This window comes from Dermochelys coriacea, chromosome 12 (assembly GCF_009764565.3).
Source record: "Dermochelys coriacea isolate rDerCor1 chromosome 12, rDerCor1.pri.v4, whole genome shotgun sequence".
In the NCBI taxonomy this organism is placed as follows: Eukaryota; Metazoa; Chordata; order Testudines; family Dermochelyidae; genus Dermochelys; species Dermochelys coriacea.
The window spans coordinates 25824802-25839827 of record NC_050079.1 but is presented as its reverse complement, the minus strand read 5'-3'; the positions used below and the strand labels follow the sequence as shown (position 1 = coordinate 25839827).

The window sequence follows — 15026 nt, the reverse complement described above, 5'->3', positions numbered from 1 at the left end:
GGTTTGTTAATGAATAAGTATCTAGTGAATTTCCTCATTAGTCAAATCTTCAAGTGCTAATTAAGGGTAGGGTACTGAAAATTTGGACTTATTCAGCTAAACTCCCTAACTGATCCCTATATTCATACGTACCTCTGCTTGGCTTTCTCTGTCCAGTGCTTGTGTCACATAGATATTTCCTTCTAGGTCAATTGAAAAAAGGCCTTGAGGGAAGCTCTCCTTCAGACAGTAATGGACTTCTCCGCTATTCCAGTTAACCTGGAATCAAGGGGACAGACAGCCACACAAATGACAAGTATTCCAAATTTCACAGGAAATGGCAATAAAATAGGAAAGGCTCCATCTCCAGAATGTGTGCCAGTGAAACAAGTTGGTGGTCTCAGTTCAGTCCTAGTGGACAAGAGATCACCCACAGTCACTATCACAATGATCACTAATTGGCACCTTTGTTGGCAGTCTGAGAAGAGAAACAAGAGATTGACTATACATAGAAAATGAACTGTCTTCTCGCCCTATAGATCTTCCATTCAGATCAGTGTTGAGGCATATTGGCAAAGCAGCATGGGGTTGTTTGCACAGTTTCCCTGTTTGATGGATAAATGGAGGGTGTTGATCTCTGGAATTACCAGTTCAGCACCTTTCTTTAAAATTATGTTCATTTTTTAAAAGGCAGTCATAGGAAGTGTAACAAGCAGCATTGCACTGATACCTAGACAACATGTAATATCTGTCTTTAAAGCAGCTGTAGTTGAAAACCATGCCATGGTACTTTGCCACAAGAGATTTTAAGAACAATTTATATTATCTGAAAGTGTTGTATAGATGTAGTCTGCTGGCTACAGCATGGTTCTGGGAATCAAGAGAACTGGGCTCAATACTGTCAGATTATCGTATGGCCTTTGGCAAGTCACTTAGGGCCTGATTTTTCAAGGCTGAGCAGCTCCCATTGACTTTAATTAGGTTTATGAGTCTTCATCATCTCTAAAAATCAGGCCTTCCCTAGCCCCTATGCCTCTGTTATTGTGAAATAGGCATAGTAGTTGCCTACCTGCCCTTTGGAGTGCTGCAAGGCTTAAATACGTAATGTTTGTAAGTGTGCTTTGAGATCCTTCAGTGACATGCACTATAAAGGTCATATCGGTGTTAGTCAGGCTGCAGACAAGAGATGGCAAATGTCCACTGAACCCCAATCAACATTTATATCAATTAAATTCAAAAGGCTAATAGTGCTTTGATCACTGGATGCTACAAATAACTGAAATTCTTTGAAAACTTTTGGACAGGTTTCCTTGTAGTTCTATGGTATAATCTGTACATCCTCTCAAGCCAAAGCAAAATCAAATCAGCGTAAGATTTGCCTGGCATCCTTTAGCAGACTGAAAGTTAAATCACTTCAGATTGATTTAAATCCAAAATTAAATTACTAGAGCTAAAAAGATCTGCAATATCATACCAGCAAAAAGTGATAAACAGTCTTAGGCCAGATATTATAAGGGAAAGTGGACAAGCAAACCCAGAGCAATTTTTTACTGTTGCCACAGAAATGTTGTAGCTAAAAACACTTTTGTTTAGACTGCACAGCCCTGGTAAAATATTACCTGTCGGTTGTTTTTACAAGCATAAACCCTTTCAGCTCCACGGGTACAGAACAGTTCCTAACAAGGAGAAAGTGGAATGGTAACTCTTAGAAACGGGATGTGTGTAATGCTTCATCAAGTCTCAAAATAACAGGGGAGACGCCATTATGGAGGCCTTATTCTAATTTAAACATCCATTTATTTATGATAGCACCAATGTTTCTTGGATGACTTTGTTTAGATTTCATGCTTCTTAGCATGACTCTATAAACTATGTACATAGAGTTTTGTGGCAGAAAGCTCCCTTACTGCATTTCTTGACTAGCCACCAGAGGCGAGTAGGAGAGACAGTGCAGTCTATGAGCAGTGTTTAAAATAAGAATGTTATTTTAAGCAACTTTTTTTACCCTCTTCTTCTATTCATTCCTGAGGGATTCCCTTCAGAGTTCCAGTAAACAGAGCAACAGCAGGTTTCTGTCCGTACATTACACAGCAACAGTGCTGCATTTCTAGCATTGCTGGAATGGGGAGAGCTGTACAGGAAATCAGGCAGGTTTGGATGAATAAAGTTGGGGCAATCCAACAGTGATATCAGCTGTTGTGTGTGTAGAGGTATGAATGGCAAACACTGGTGTTGAGCTTTAACACTTGGATAAATAGATATGGCAGTCTGAAAAACCAATGGGTGTTTAATACTATGGCATGGAAGAAGTACACATCCATCAGTCATCACTTCAAGATCACAGAATAACCCTTTTCAGTACTATACTCCCAATTAAACTCAGCCTGCTGCCATGCTGGTTTACTTTGGCTTTTTAGATTTCTGACCATAACAATCCTTTCATAAGGAAGCTACGCTCTATGGCTGCAGTCTATAAGTGCACATGTAAGTAATATTATTGAGTTCAATGGGACTATTATATACCCAAGGTTGCTCACATGCATAAGAGTTTGTTGGATCAAAGTCTATCCTACTAATCCAGGAGAGCTCTCAGAAATAGTTCTAAGGGGTGTGAAGTTAATTCAGCCAAGTAACATGAATTTGAAAAATCTGCTCCCTTGACTCACCTTTGAAATCTTCTTTGGATAAGTCACATTTAGGTGTTCTTGAAGGAGAACAGGACTTGGGGTTATCCAGGTGTTCTCCACAACTGCAATTTCAATGTTCGCTAATGCACGATATCCCAGAGACTGATTTCCCAGGTCTTTGACTTGCACAACTAGTTTATAATTGCTGACCTGGGATGAGTCTAGCAAAGAGCTACCTGCAAATAAAGAGAATCTTGTCAAATACATCTTTATATCCTTCATCAGAAACATGAAAACTGGACAGGGGACATGAAAACTCTTCTTTGGTAGGTTAGGCCAAACAATTAGGCAAGTTAGTTTGCAGTGGGGGTCAGGGATTTTGTGACTTTCTATATCCCTCCCCCCATAACTCACAGAACACTAACTTCAGCTTCGCCATTCCCACAAAGTCCGGGGTAGAAGTGCCACCTCTGCTTCCCCTGTGGGTGATAAGCGGTAAGTACACAGTATCCCTGATATCTTTTGTTGCTGGTAGTGGTGGGATATTTTCTGTTAAATCTTCTCTCAAAGGTGGTTTCTGCTGCTGAAAGCCACAGGAAGCCGTACTACCTGGGGCAGAGCATCCAAGAGCCGCAGACTGTAGAAGAACCTGCCAAGGGAGGGAGATGATGCATTTGAACTCCCTGGGGAGGGATGTGGCAGGGAGGTAGGTGACAGGGGAAAAATGAGAGTTGCGCCAGGGAAGAATTCAAGGTGACTCACCTATTCTGCTCAGGGCCAGGCCTAATTTTCCATCTAAATTTTCCATCACTTACCTGCAATGTGTTCCACTAATTTCCCATGACAGACTAACTGTGCCGTGTGCGATGTAGCACATGACTTCTTCCCATTGAAGAAAGTCAGGATAAAAGGCTTCCAGTGGCTCTCATTAGAACTATCCTGTTCCCGGTCATTAGGGCCCATTTACCCAATGCTGCCACATCTTTAGCTATATTGAGTCCTAGAGCCTTTGGCCCCACCATCCATTGGTGTGATGTTTGCTGCTCACACTCTAGTGCTGAAAGGGGTTGATGCTAATTTGCTTCATGCTGACCAACAGCTTTGTGGGGGAATAACTTCAGGATGTTTCTCATATAGTGCAGCCCTGGCTGGAGCATGTCACACACTTCCCCTCATTATTCTTCTTTAAAAGAAAACCACCATTTCATCCTTCCCTAACTCCCATCACACACCCACACTCCAGATCCGAACCCATCCATTATTACCTTACCACCACCCCAGTCTATGTGCAAATGAGTCTCCCTTGCTGGGGTGGCAGGGAAGTATGGAGCAGGTAGGGGGAGGAGAAGTTCACAAATTGACTTTTAGGCCTTTTAGTAGGGGCTGGCTTTCCACGGATTTACTTTAAACAGCCCTTCCTGCCCTACAGCTCTGTCAAGTTGGACATGAGTGTCTAAACCCACAAGTGAGCCCAACCAAAACCAGCCAGTACTTGAAAGGGCTGCCCCAGAGTGCTTGAGTGAAGCAGGACGTGAACCCACGGAGCAGTACTGTTAGGGTCCCTAGGGAGAGGCAGAGGCAGGACTTTGCCCCACACCAGAGGCCCTAAGGCTTATCTCAGACTGCTTTTCCGGTAGGAAAAAGAATAGGACCAGGAGCCAAATAAATAAATAAAATGGAAGTCTGGGTTCCTCAGCCTGCATCCCCTGGTCTCTGTGTAAGATGGCTGTGTTCCATAACTCAACTCTTTTTAGCATAATGAAAGTCAATGCCCTATAAAATCAGACACTTAGGGAACAGGGCTTGAATAGATACCTCCATATGGCTCTAAGCCTCAGTTCACTGACCCTGCCTCATTATGGGTTTGCTGCTGGACTCAATACGCACATTTTGATTAGTCTAATTAAAACAGAGCTCAGACAGAAGTGAAGCAAACAAATCTCCATGGTTGGTCTCTATGTTTCCTGACTGCCCCGTGACCTTTAGCTTTGATCCAAGATGCAGACAAGAGCACTCCTCAGAGATGATCCCTCACTATTTTTCAAGGCAGCTCTTGAACCCCAGTCTCATGGAAACACTTAGAGCTTGGGTTTGCTTTCAAGTGCACTTTACATACAGTAGCAACTCCTGTCTAGCATTTGAAAATGTAAAAATAAAAGTAATAAGTAAAACCAGGGCCTGGTTTTCAGACCTAGGTCTTGCATTTGAACACCTAAATGATGTGCATTCACTGTACTACTGCAGTAACGCCATGCACAAATGACCAGCTATTGCAGCTTCTTAAGCAGTTATTATGCAAACATTTGTATGTGTTGTTGAAACAATTGTACATTTACTCATGCAGGCCTCTGTAAATCTGGCCTAACTATCTCTTTTCTATTTTTGTTATTTTCTACTTGCTGCTATATTTATTCCTGTATTTTGAGGAAATTTTGCTCTATAATAACCTATCTTCATACTTTAATTAAAATCATGGAAATAGTCTCTTTGCTTAGACAATATTCTACAACACATGGCAGTTAAAAAAGAAAGGAAAGTCTAAGCCAGCAGGACCTGCTAAGAGTAATATCCATTGAAACCCACACAAGGAGATTCCTTCTTCGGCTGTTGTAGCATGGGATGAAAAAACTTTAAAGCTGGGTATTCTGTTGTGGGGGAGCAGCAGACATTTAACCTATTAAGGACTTCTCTTTGCCAACATTTAATATTATTCCATTTTCTTCTAGGCTTTTTACAAGAGTTATTTTTCTCTTAAGCCATTTGGTTCCCTACTCCCCATTGATATCAAATAATAGGTTAGGCACAATTTGTGCCATGAATCAAATTATGGGTTTAAAAAAGCTGTAAAGATTGATTTAATCCCCTCTCCATTTGTATTGTCTTAATTTAGCTGCACTTTCTTGATTTTTCTGACTGTTACATTCACATGGGCTTAGTCTTTGTAGCCTGTTTTATCCAGTTCATGATGACTGCTGGTATGTGCAGAAAGTGAATTTCTAAAGGACCGTTCATTGCACTACAAAACCAAGAGTACAGCCTGTCATTACCGGCCATGCAGTATGTGGGTGTACACAAAGCATCTGGCTGTATTTTTCAAGGATAACAATGTTTAAGTGCTCAGCTGTATTTTATAATCTTCAGCTTCAGAAAAATCTAGTACAAAATAAAACCTGGTTCCATGCAGAAAGGATTTTAATCACAAACCAGGTAGAAATCTATGTGATTAAATAGTTTCCTATAGTACGGCAATATATCTGGTAGTCTGGTAGCAGAGTTGAAAGGCAACTGGAAGCCAAGAGCAGGGATTCCACCCAGGATAGTAGATGATCTACTCAATTTGGAGGTTATGATGAAGTGATACTAAAATGAGTAATGTGATGGGATTAGATTGGCACTATTTAGATGATTTAAAAATCTGAATCAGAGTTCTGGCGGAGCTTCTTGCAAGGGGCTTCCCTACTTTGTCAAAGGTAGTGGAAGCTCGTGGAAATGTAATATATAAAAATTTTACAAGGAATTCCATCATGGAGTGGATATTGCACTCTGTTACTTTTCCATTGTGTAGAAATTTGAGTATCCAGGAGCCTGATCAGTGGCGTGAGTTAGGTGTGAAATAGACTTGCATATCCAATTAGGCTTTCCAGTCTATTGGTACATAAACAATGTAGGTGCCAGCTCTCAAAAGGAGTGCCTGCTTGCTTTCCGCATGTATGCACACAAAAGGAGGCAACTGACCTCGGGCCCTTCAACCTTAAGGACCGGAATTGTTCAGATACTTCAATACAAAGGACAAAGCTACCCAGCAGTATCTTACCTTCTGCAGATAATGAAATACCCCCTGTCCTTGTATCTATCTGGAACATATTCTCTGAGGGTTGGCTTGGAGTCTGAGTGAGGATTTTATACCGTAGATCGGCATTTGGTGTGGAAGGGTCATCCAAGTCAATAGCACTGACACTCATGAAAGACGTTCCTGGGTTTAGAAAGATCACAGATTGGGTTTGGTGGCACAATGCTTTATCTAAAAACCATTTTAATTCAACACGAAAAATGCTTTCTATCGCAGAATTTCAATTCTCCTTCCTTAGCTTGACTCTTCCCATCTATAACCAATTTAACTGTGTTGTGACTATAGACATTTTATACATGAATTACTTCTTTTTCATGCATCCGATGAAGTGAGCTGTAGCTCACGAAAGCTTATGCTCTAATAAATTTGTTAGTCTCTAAGGTGCCACAAGTACTCCTTTTCTTTTTCATGTGAAGGTGACAGCGTAAGTATAGTGTGTGTAACTTCCCCTCTGTTGCTTTATTTAACCTGGCTTTGGGTATTCACGCTAGTATAATAGTTTCTTTTGTAAACTTACATCAATTAAGATTTTAAATTCCATGGATCCTTCAGATGGCTACCATACATGAGCTGGAATAATAAATGCTTTGCAGTTAATTAGCACTTTCTACACAAGGCACTTGGAGTCCTGTACAACCAATGCGTTAAACCTCACAACATTCTCTATGATCCCTGTTTTACAGGTCCCATATTTCCAGCCCTCACTGTAGTTCGTGTTTTTCATAAAGCACCGACCCCTGGAAGCATTTGATCAGGTGAGTCTCTCAGCTTTCAGTGGGGAAAAAGTAAATGTCTAGCATGAATGGTGGCCGAGACAAGTTTGAAAATGTGACCTAAGTGCACCCTAAAGGCTTAGAAATTGGAAGGCAAATATAACCCTGCACACACCCAGTATTATTATTTATTATTATTTTATTTTTAATCTTGTGATTTTTAAGACAATCGCATTCTTTTTGAGGCCTGACTCAAAAACATCAGAGCTGACTGTCTTTAAGCCGTGGTCAGAGTAGAGCCAAGTTCTGCCCTGGTTTTACCCCTTGTGTAAGTGGGGTAGCACAGAGAGTGGAAAGCAGGAATTGGTTCACGGATGATACAATCAGTATTCATAAAGTGCTGATGTCACACTGTCATCACAGTCGTTTGGCGGGTTAACAAACACGGACAGACATTGACAGAGTCCCAAGCACCTGCCCGCTGACCTAGCTCCCTTCCTGGATCAGCCATAATGATGGTCCAATAATGTCTTTAAGGATCATTCCCGGGGATGAGCGGTGCGAACTATCAGACTCCATCCTTCTGCTGTGTTCCTGTTACCGTGTAGTGGGGGAAACTATAGTAGCATAAGGGTTAACAGCTGGACTAATACAAATGAGAAAATAGAACGAGGAAAATGCTGTTTGGTTAAATGCCAGTAATGAATTCAGATTGCAGTAGTTTAGTTCTCTGCCTGTTTTCCTTAGTCCTCAGTTTTTGTGACAAATTATAGCAAATGACAAGTACCCATTAAAACTCATTTAGTCTTCACACTATGAAGCCTGTTACTGCGGCATGAGATTGCTTCCATGTCTCTCACAATCATATGGAAACGCACTCCAAACTTTTTATAACATTCTACAATACAAGGAATGCTGCTGTCAAGAATCCCCTCCTGGGATATGATACAAAGCAACCCAACCAAAGCAACCCAAATGAATGCATTGAGGAAGCTGTCACACTTAAGGCATCTACAGATTTAAGACAAAGACATTGTATTATTAATTAAGGGCCTTATTCTCCTCTTATTTACACCTGCTTTATAGCAATATAAGCCAATGGAGTTCAATGGAGCTATGCCTGGTTTTCAGTAGTGTAAGTACCACTGCCTCTTAGCTGGTGTCCTGACTGACACCTGTATTAGCATAAAATGCTACCTTTCTTAGATGGGAGCTTTTTTACACCCCCTTTGCTCTCACTTTGCAGGGGGTAAAGTCAGTGGAGAACCACCTCAGTATTTACCCTACCATATCCTCTTAGGGTATGTTAGGCAAGGATGAGCGGTGTTTTTTAAAACGTGTTACCAAACACCCTTTTAAACTTTACTGTAAAAAGGACAAGGTGCATTTTAACACACATTAGCAGATAGAGGCGACCCATAAACTCCCCCTTTGGAGTTCACCTCAACCGGCTAACATGAAAATACAACTTACCCTGTCACCACTTGAAGCTTAAAATTTAATTTTTTTAAAAAAATCTTCTCAAGACCAATCCTTTTGCACTGAGGAGCCAGAAGCATAAGTTAAAGTAGGGTGGGGTTACCCCTACTTTGGCCTCGGTAGAGTGGATGTAGGTAGTGCTAAGGGAGTCTGTTAGTATAAGGGGAACTCACTTACACATCTTTTCTGATCTTGGCCCTCTCTGTGGTACTGGGTGAGCAATTTAGGCCTAAGTGTTCACTAATGTTGGATACCTCAGTTCAAGGTGCCCAATTTGGGACACTTACCCACTGTTTCTTGGTTTCACTCAGCTCTTCCACAGGGGAGTTGTGAGGTTTAGTGTTTGCGAAGCATGTTGAGATCATCAGTTGAGAGGCTGTAAGCGCATAGTACCTCAACATCTACCACAAGATATCACAGCTCATGAGATGTGCCAGTGCAACATGCATGTACTCAGTGGAGATGCTGAGCCAAGGTGGGGTTGCTCTAGTGTCTATGAGAGCTGAGTCTGGCCCCTGTTTCATTGAATCGTAGAAATTTAGGGCTAGAAGGAACTTCAAGAGGATAGCTTAGTGGCTTGAGCATTGGCCTGCTCAACACAGGGTTGTGAGTTCAATCCTTGAGAGTGCCATTTAGGGATCCAGGGCAAAAATTGGGGATTGGTCCTGCTTTGAGCAGGGGGTTGGACTAGATGACCTGAGGTCCCTTCCAACCCTGATATTCTATGAATATTCTATCTAGTCCAGCCCCTTGTCATCTCATGCCATCATGACGTATCGCTTGGAAGATATCTCATTTCACTGAGGTGCCTGACTTTGGAGGGAGTAAATTTTCAGGAAACCTTTCTCTGTGTTTCTGATAGCGTAGATCACATTAAAATGTCTTTGTTGACATGAGGAGTTAGATGCACAGGCAGATTAAGCTGATGGCTTAACCATGTCAAACTTTCTGACCCCCTGCAGGAAAGCCCTAAAATTACCTTGGGTTCCATTTGAAAAACATTCTCTTTATGACTTTATGCTCAGCTAGGCAATAACGTTTGTTGTTTAAAAATGCGTTGTGAAGTTTATCTATAAAACTAATGATAGAACAGTCTAGCTTCTAAGATAGGCTCCTTTTAGCCTGCTTATCTCCTCCCTGACATTTCACTACTGAGCACCAGTGATCAGGAAGCTTTGTACTGACATCTGAAAGCAACTACACAGCAGCCCTGTGCAAAAGGCTATGGAACAAGCAGTCACATGGTTTCTATATTTTCTCTCTTGTTTACTGCATATATATCGGCCAAATGGCAAATAAAAAGAATGTGCTAATCCCAAAGAGAAAGGCACTCAGCTTCTCACATCCACACGTATGGTTATGGTTATCGCTAAGGAGGGAAGCCATTTTGTACTTGTTCATTTTCCCTCTAGCTCCCTCGTCCTCAGAGAGTAGATAATCTCTAAGTTGTTTCTAATACAAACATGATACAATTTATATAAATGGATGGTCTTAAAAATGGAACATTTCATCAAATGTACCAAGAGTAGTACACGCAGTGTATAAAGACCTTGGCATGAGTCAAGTGGCGGAGGAAAGTAAAAATGAAACAGATCTTTATAGAAAGGAGTCAGGGAGGTCACTGTTACCTTGCTTTGTCCCTTTGCTAAGAATTCCAGGGAACATATCCTCAGTGAAGACTGGCATGTTGTCATTTTCATCTTTTACTGCTATTGTTATGGTTACAGGGTTAAAAACCAACTGCTTCTCTTCATCTTTTACAGTCACCTGATTTTAAAAGAACACGTACTTCAATAGTACTCATTTGCATATGCTGCCTTTTAAGGTTAGTGTGAGGGTATGTGTACTGTTTCTGTAAATCTTTAATGTGAAGCCAGGAGGGAGGGGTTCAGAGGAAGGTTCTAGGCAGAAGCAGTCGGAAACTAGAGTAGGTGTATTTAAAGTTCCTCGTTCAGTGTTAGAAGAAAGTTGTGATTCTTTACTGTTGTCACATGACAGTAAGATTAATATACCCTGTGTATACACCAGCCAGCTATGGTTTCTTAGTGACAAATGTGATGCTCATTGTGGCCACCGCTAACTTCATTGCAACAGTGGGGATTGGACCCAAATACTCCTGCACTGAAGGCACAAGCTACTAGCACTTGAACTGAAGGAGAATCTCCTTTAGCTGTTAGCAGTATGGGGTCTATGACACTCGGACCAGTTCTCATTCTATCCAGTAGAGGGCAATACTCAAAATGCAACAGAAAGAAACAAAACATAACAGAGGTTTATATGATAAAGAATGGTAACCTCTGGCTCAGTGCTGATAGACAATATGCCAATATGGCGGTGGGGAGAGGTTGATCGGAGACAGCTGCTGTACTTCTTTTTGTGAGGATGCAGTATACACTACTCTTCTGTTGACTTAGGTCCCCAGCCAGTGCAGAAGGGGAAGGGGAGCACGGCCTTGCCTTCACTCCACGCTCCCAAGGCCTTTCAGTGTATTTTGCACCACTGTCACTACTGCTAACAGCCCCTCAGGAAGCACAAGTTAGGGGACTGTGATTGTCCCTGACTAGGTGAACAATGGGAGAGAGTTCCTTGCACCCTCTTCTACACCCAGACAGGGCTAGCCACAATCTGGCCCTGTGGGTTGTCCAGAAAGAAGGCTGTGTGGACAGACATCCCGATATCTGTATTAAATGGCATTCCCATTTCATATGCAGAAAACAGCCCAGCTCTTTTACTGCTGGGCAGTCTATTGAAATGATTGTCTAACTTCAGCTTGTCACTAATACACATTAACATCACCAAACCCCTGCATGGGAAAAAGTACATTCTCTGCCCTACAGAAAACAGGCTTATGCATCAGCCACACTGGGAGGAGGTCTTTGGATCAGGGCTGAGAGCATTATAACAGCAGTGAGGGATGTTAGATACTTATGATGAATCTGAAGAAGGATAAATAGAAACTCATGTTAGGAGCACAGCACATGTTAGAGAGAAGGGGATTGGGCCAGGAAGAACCAGCTGGAAGCAGCCCAGATGGTTTCTTAGGAAAGACTAGATATGGTGCTGAGCTACTATAACTTCAGTAGAACTCAGTGGAGGTTGTCGGTTCTCAACAGGTGCTCAGTAACCTGCCAGATCTGTCCCAAACAGCTATAAAAGGTGTTACAAAGTAAACTCATTGCGCCAGTAATAAGTGTATTAATGCACAGTGCACTAATGCAGTTTTGTAAGCCTCAGTGTGTAAACAGGACTCTGTACATTAGCTTTACTTTGTGTATATGCTGAATCAACTGGAGCAGACTAGATTTAATGCATTTAGTCTGTAAAACTTGGATTCAAAGAAGTGTGACAGACCTTCACGGAGTCAGAAACTAGGAGGACATAGTCTTGGCCCCCAAGCCCAGGGCCATTAGTTATTAAATTCAAATTTAGGCACCTAAATGAATGGCCTAAATGATTTCAGAGGGGCTGAGAGCACCCATAGCTTCTGTTTATTTCCATGGGAGTTTGCCAGTGTAAGGGCTGAATACAAACTGAGGGATGGTTTTAGGAATTTGTCCTTGAGTTTTTTTCTTTTGGTATCTGCCAATATTTACTGCCAACAGAACAAATGGCATTAATGGTATTAGACAGCTGGGGGATATGTAGTAGGGCAGTGAGATGAGATGGGGCTTGTGCCATTGGAGTATACCATACCTGAAGGGTGTAGAAAGCTTGTTTCTCCCGGTCCAGAGGTCTATTGACGTACAGAATGCCAGATTCTGGATCTATTCCAAATAGGCCTTCTTCATTTCCAGCCAACTGAATGTCAGCCTGGCCATTGAGCGTGATGTTTATCTGAAGTTGGAAATCAGGTAATCAAGGGAGTAGTTTAATGCAAAGCAAAAGGGAAGAAAACATTTTACTCCTAATAGATGCATCTTATTTTCCATTTGGGGCTTCATAGATACTAATACTCAAACCGTGATGCCTGCCATTTGTAATAGCTGGCCACCAAGGGCCATTAATTCTTCTTAGTTCGTGCTCAGATTCCACGGATACTTATGGAAGTTCACCACTCGGCATGGCCCAAACAGCACAACACATCTGTGGGGTAGGCAGAAGTTGGGGAGGTCTTTTACCACTGGATACCAGGAGAGTATTGTCATCTGGAAGTGACATTTGTCTCTGGGAGAGTTTTGAATCCCCACGTTCCACTTTCAAAATGGGAGGCTGTGGTGAGCCAGCAAGTGGGAGAGGCAGAGGGGCATACTGGGGAATGATGCAAATGAAGAAGGCTCTGCTCTTCTGACAGGGGAGCTCTTGTGTGGCCCAACACTTGACATGTATCCAGGAATGGCCTTCCTCACCATGGACCCAGAGCAATCTTCATTTGCAAATTCACACTAGTCAGATGGGGATTCTGGCTGATGATGTTAAACAGTTGCATAGTTTTAAATTAATATTTGTTTTTAATTTCTTTTGCTTTTTGGCTCTGTTCTGTTACTACTACTACAAATTCTTATTCTTTATATAGAACTGCAAGTGCACATGGCACTGTACAACAGCTGATCTGTGTCAAACAAACAAACATCTGTCTCAAGAAGAACAATAATATTTAGCTCTTATATAGCACTTTTCATCCATAGATCTCAAAATGCAGGGCTTAAAATCTAAAGATACAAGCAAGAGTAATACGCAGATAAACCCAGAGTGGTGTCCAGTCACTAAGGGCCTCATTCTTTCTTTACTTACTCAGGCAAAACATCCAGTGACTTTAGGGGACATTTTGCCTAAGTAGGAAATTCAGGATTAGCTCGAATGCTTCAAGAAACAAGTACATTTTGTAAGTTTTTTCAGGGACGAGGCATCTTGACACACAATAAGATAATGAGTTTATTATTCTCTAATTATTCTGATAAAAATTGGGGGACAGATTTTCAGTCTTCAAAAATATGCCTACAAATATTTGCAGGCATATCCATTTGCATGCATAAAACTTGAATTTGCACACACAACTGGACAGTTGTGCACTCAGACAGCCCCATGACCATTACATGTTGCATGTGCAAGGCTTATTTTTTCAGGTCCTCTGAAAATATGACCCTTAATATTTTTATTTTTAAAAATGTCTCTGTCCCTGGCACCAATCCATGTGTCCAGGCCCTTAGAAGGTACCAGCTCTGGAAAGTGGTACTGCTATTACTATCGACAAAGTAGTTCTGACACCAAAGACTCGGGCCTGGAAATACCCATATTTTTGTGCTGATACTGGCTTTATCTTTACTGACTATCAAAGCTGACTTTAAAGCATCCTAGTTGGTGGTGCAGAGAACAGAGCCATAAAATGGCAGTGATCTGCTTGAAATCAATTTAAGTACAGACTGAGTCACAGAAAACACTTATTAAATGGCAGATGGTGCTTGTGACTATGAAAGAAAATGCTATTCTAACAGATCAATTATTGAATTCAAACAGGTTGTTATGAATTAAAAAAAAATAAATGCAACTATCAGTGATAGTTTCTGATCCTGTTTTGTTTCAGTAAAGTGCTCTCTGACTTTTGTGTTAAAATTACTTAGCTTTTTATTTTCTTATACAGTTTTGCCTTTTCCCCGTTTCTAGGGAATGACTTTTTGGAATCCATTAATCAGGAGAATATCTATACGGCATTGGATTATTTAAAATACACATTTAACCTGAGTGACTGCAGTAAATGGTGTTTACTTACAGATTTGGGTCAGCATTTTTTATTTTCATCAAACATTATGCAAGCTTTCAACCCCTTGTTTTTTAGTTGAAACATTTTCAGTTTTTTATTTTTTGCTAAAAATTCAGACATTTCCATGGGAAATTTCAACATTTTTTTCATAAAATAAACAACAAAAAATAGAAAATTTCAATTATTGAGTTCTCTGCTCTTTAGGCAAATTAAGATGAATCAAATCTTTCCCTTTTATTGTTCACATTGAACTTCCAATTTCAAACCACTTCACTAACACAAGACATGGCTGAAATAGTTAATCACTATGGAGCAAAAAACAGATTGCCAAAAACAAATATATTCAATTCAATATATATTTATATCATGACAATGGCTGTCTCCTGTGTTTCCTGGATATTGAGGATGGAAGAGAGCTAGTAGAGATTAGAAAGCAGACAGAAAACAAAGAGTTAAATTGACTTTTCTATATATAGCAAAAAGGTTCTATTATACAATGGCCCATTGATAAAGGGCATAGTAGTCTGACTCTCCCCTTCGTCATGCCAGTTTTACCCCGGCATGACTCCATTAATTTTGGTAGAGATACTCCAGATTTTCACCAATGAACATGAGGATAAGGCCAATGAAATCTTGATTAGGTCTTTAGCTGAAGTTTAAAGTATTTTACCATTTTATCA

At 41.0% G+C, this 15026-nt stretch overlaps 1 protein-coding gene across 1 annotated transcript in view; it reads right to left on the bottom strand.

Moving 5' to 3' along the window:
- The window catches only part of CDH16 (cadherin 16), a 70092-nt gene that overhangs the window by 41682 nt on the left and 13384 nt on the right, over positions 1-15026 (bottom strand). The window contains exons 4-8 of the mRNA XM_038368720.2: positions 12342-12482; positions 10277-10415; positions 6421-6579; positions 2646-2842; positions 133-258 (exon numbers count right to left, since the gene is read on the bottom strand). Of these exons, the coding sequence (XP_038224648.1) occupies positions 133-258; positions 2646-2842; positions 6421-6579; positions 10277-10415; positions 12342-12482 (762 nt within the window). The remainder of the gene's footprint in view (positions 1-132; positions 259-2645; positions 2843-6420; positions 6580-10276; positions 10416-12341; positions 12483-15026) is intronic.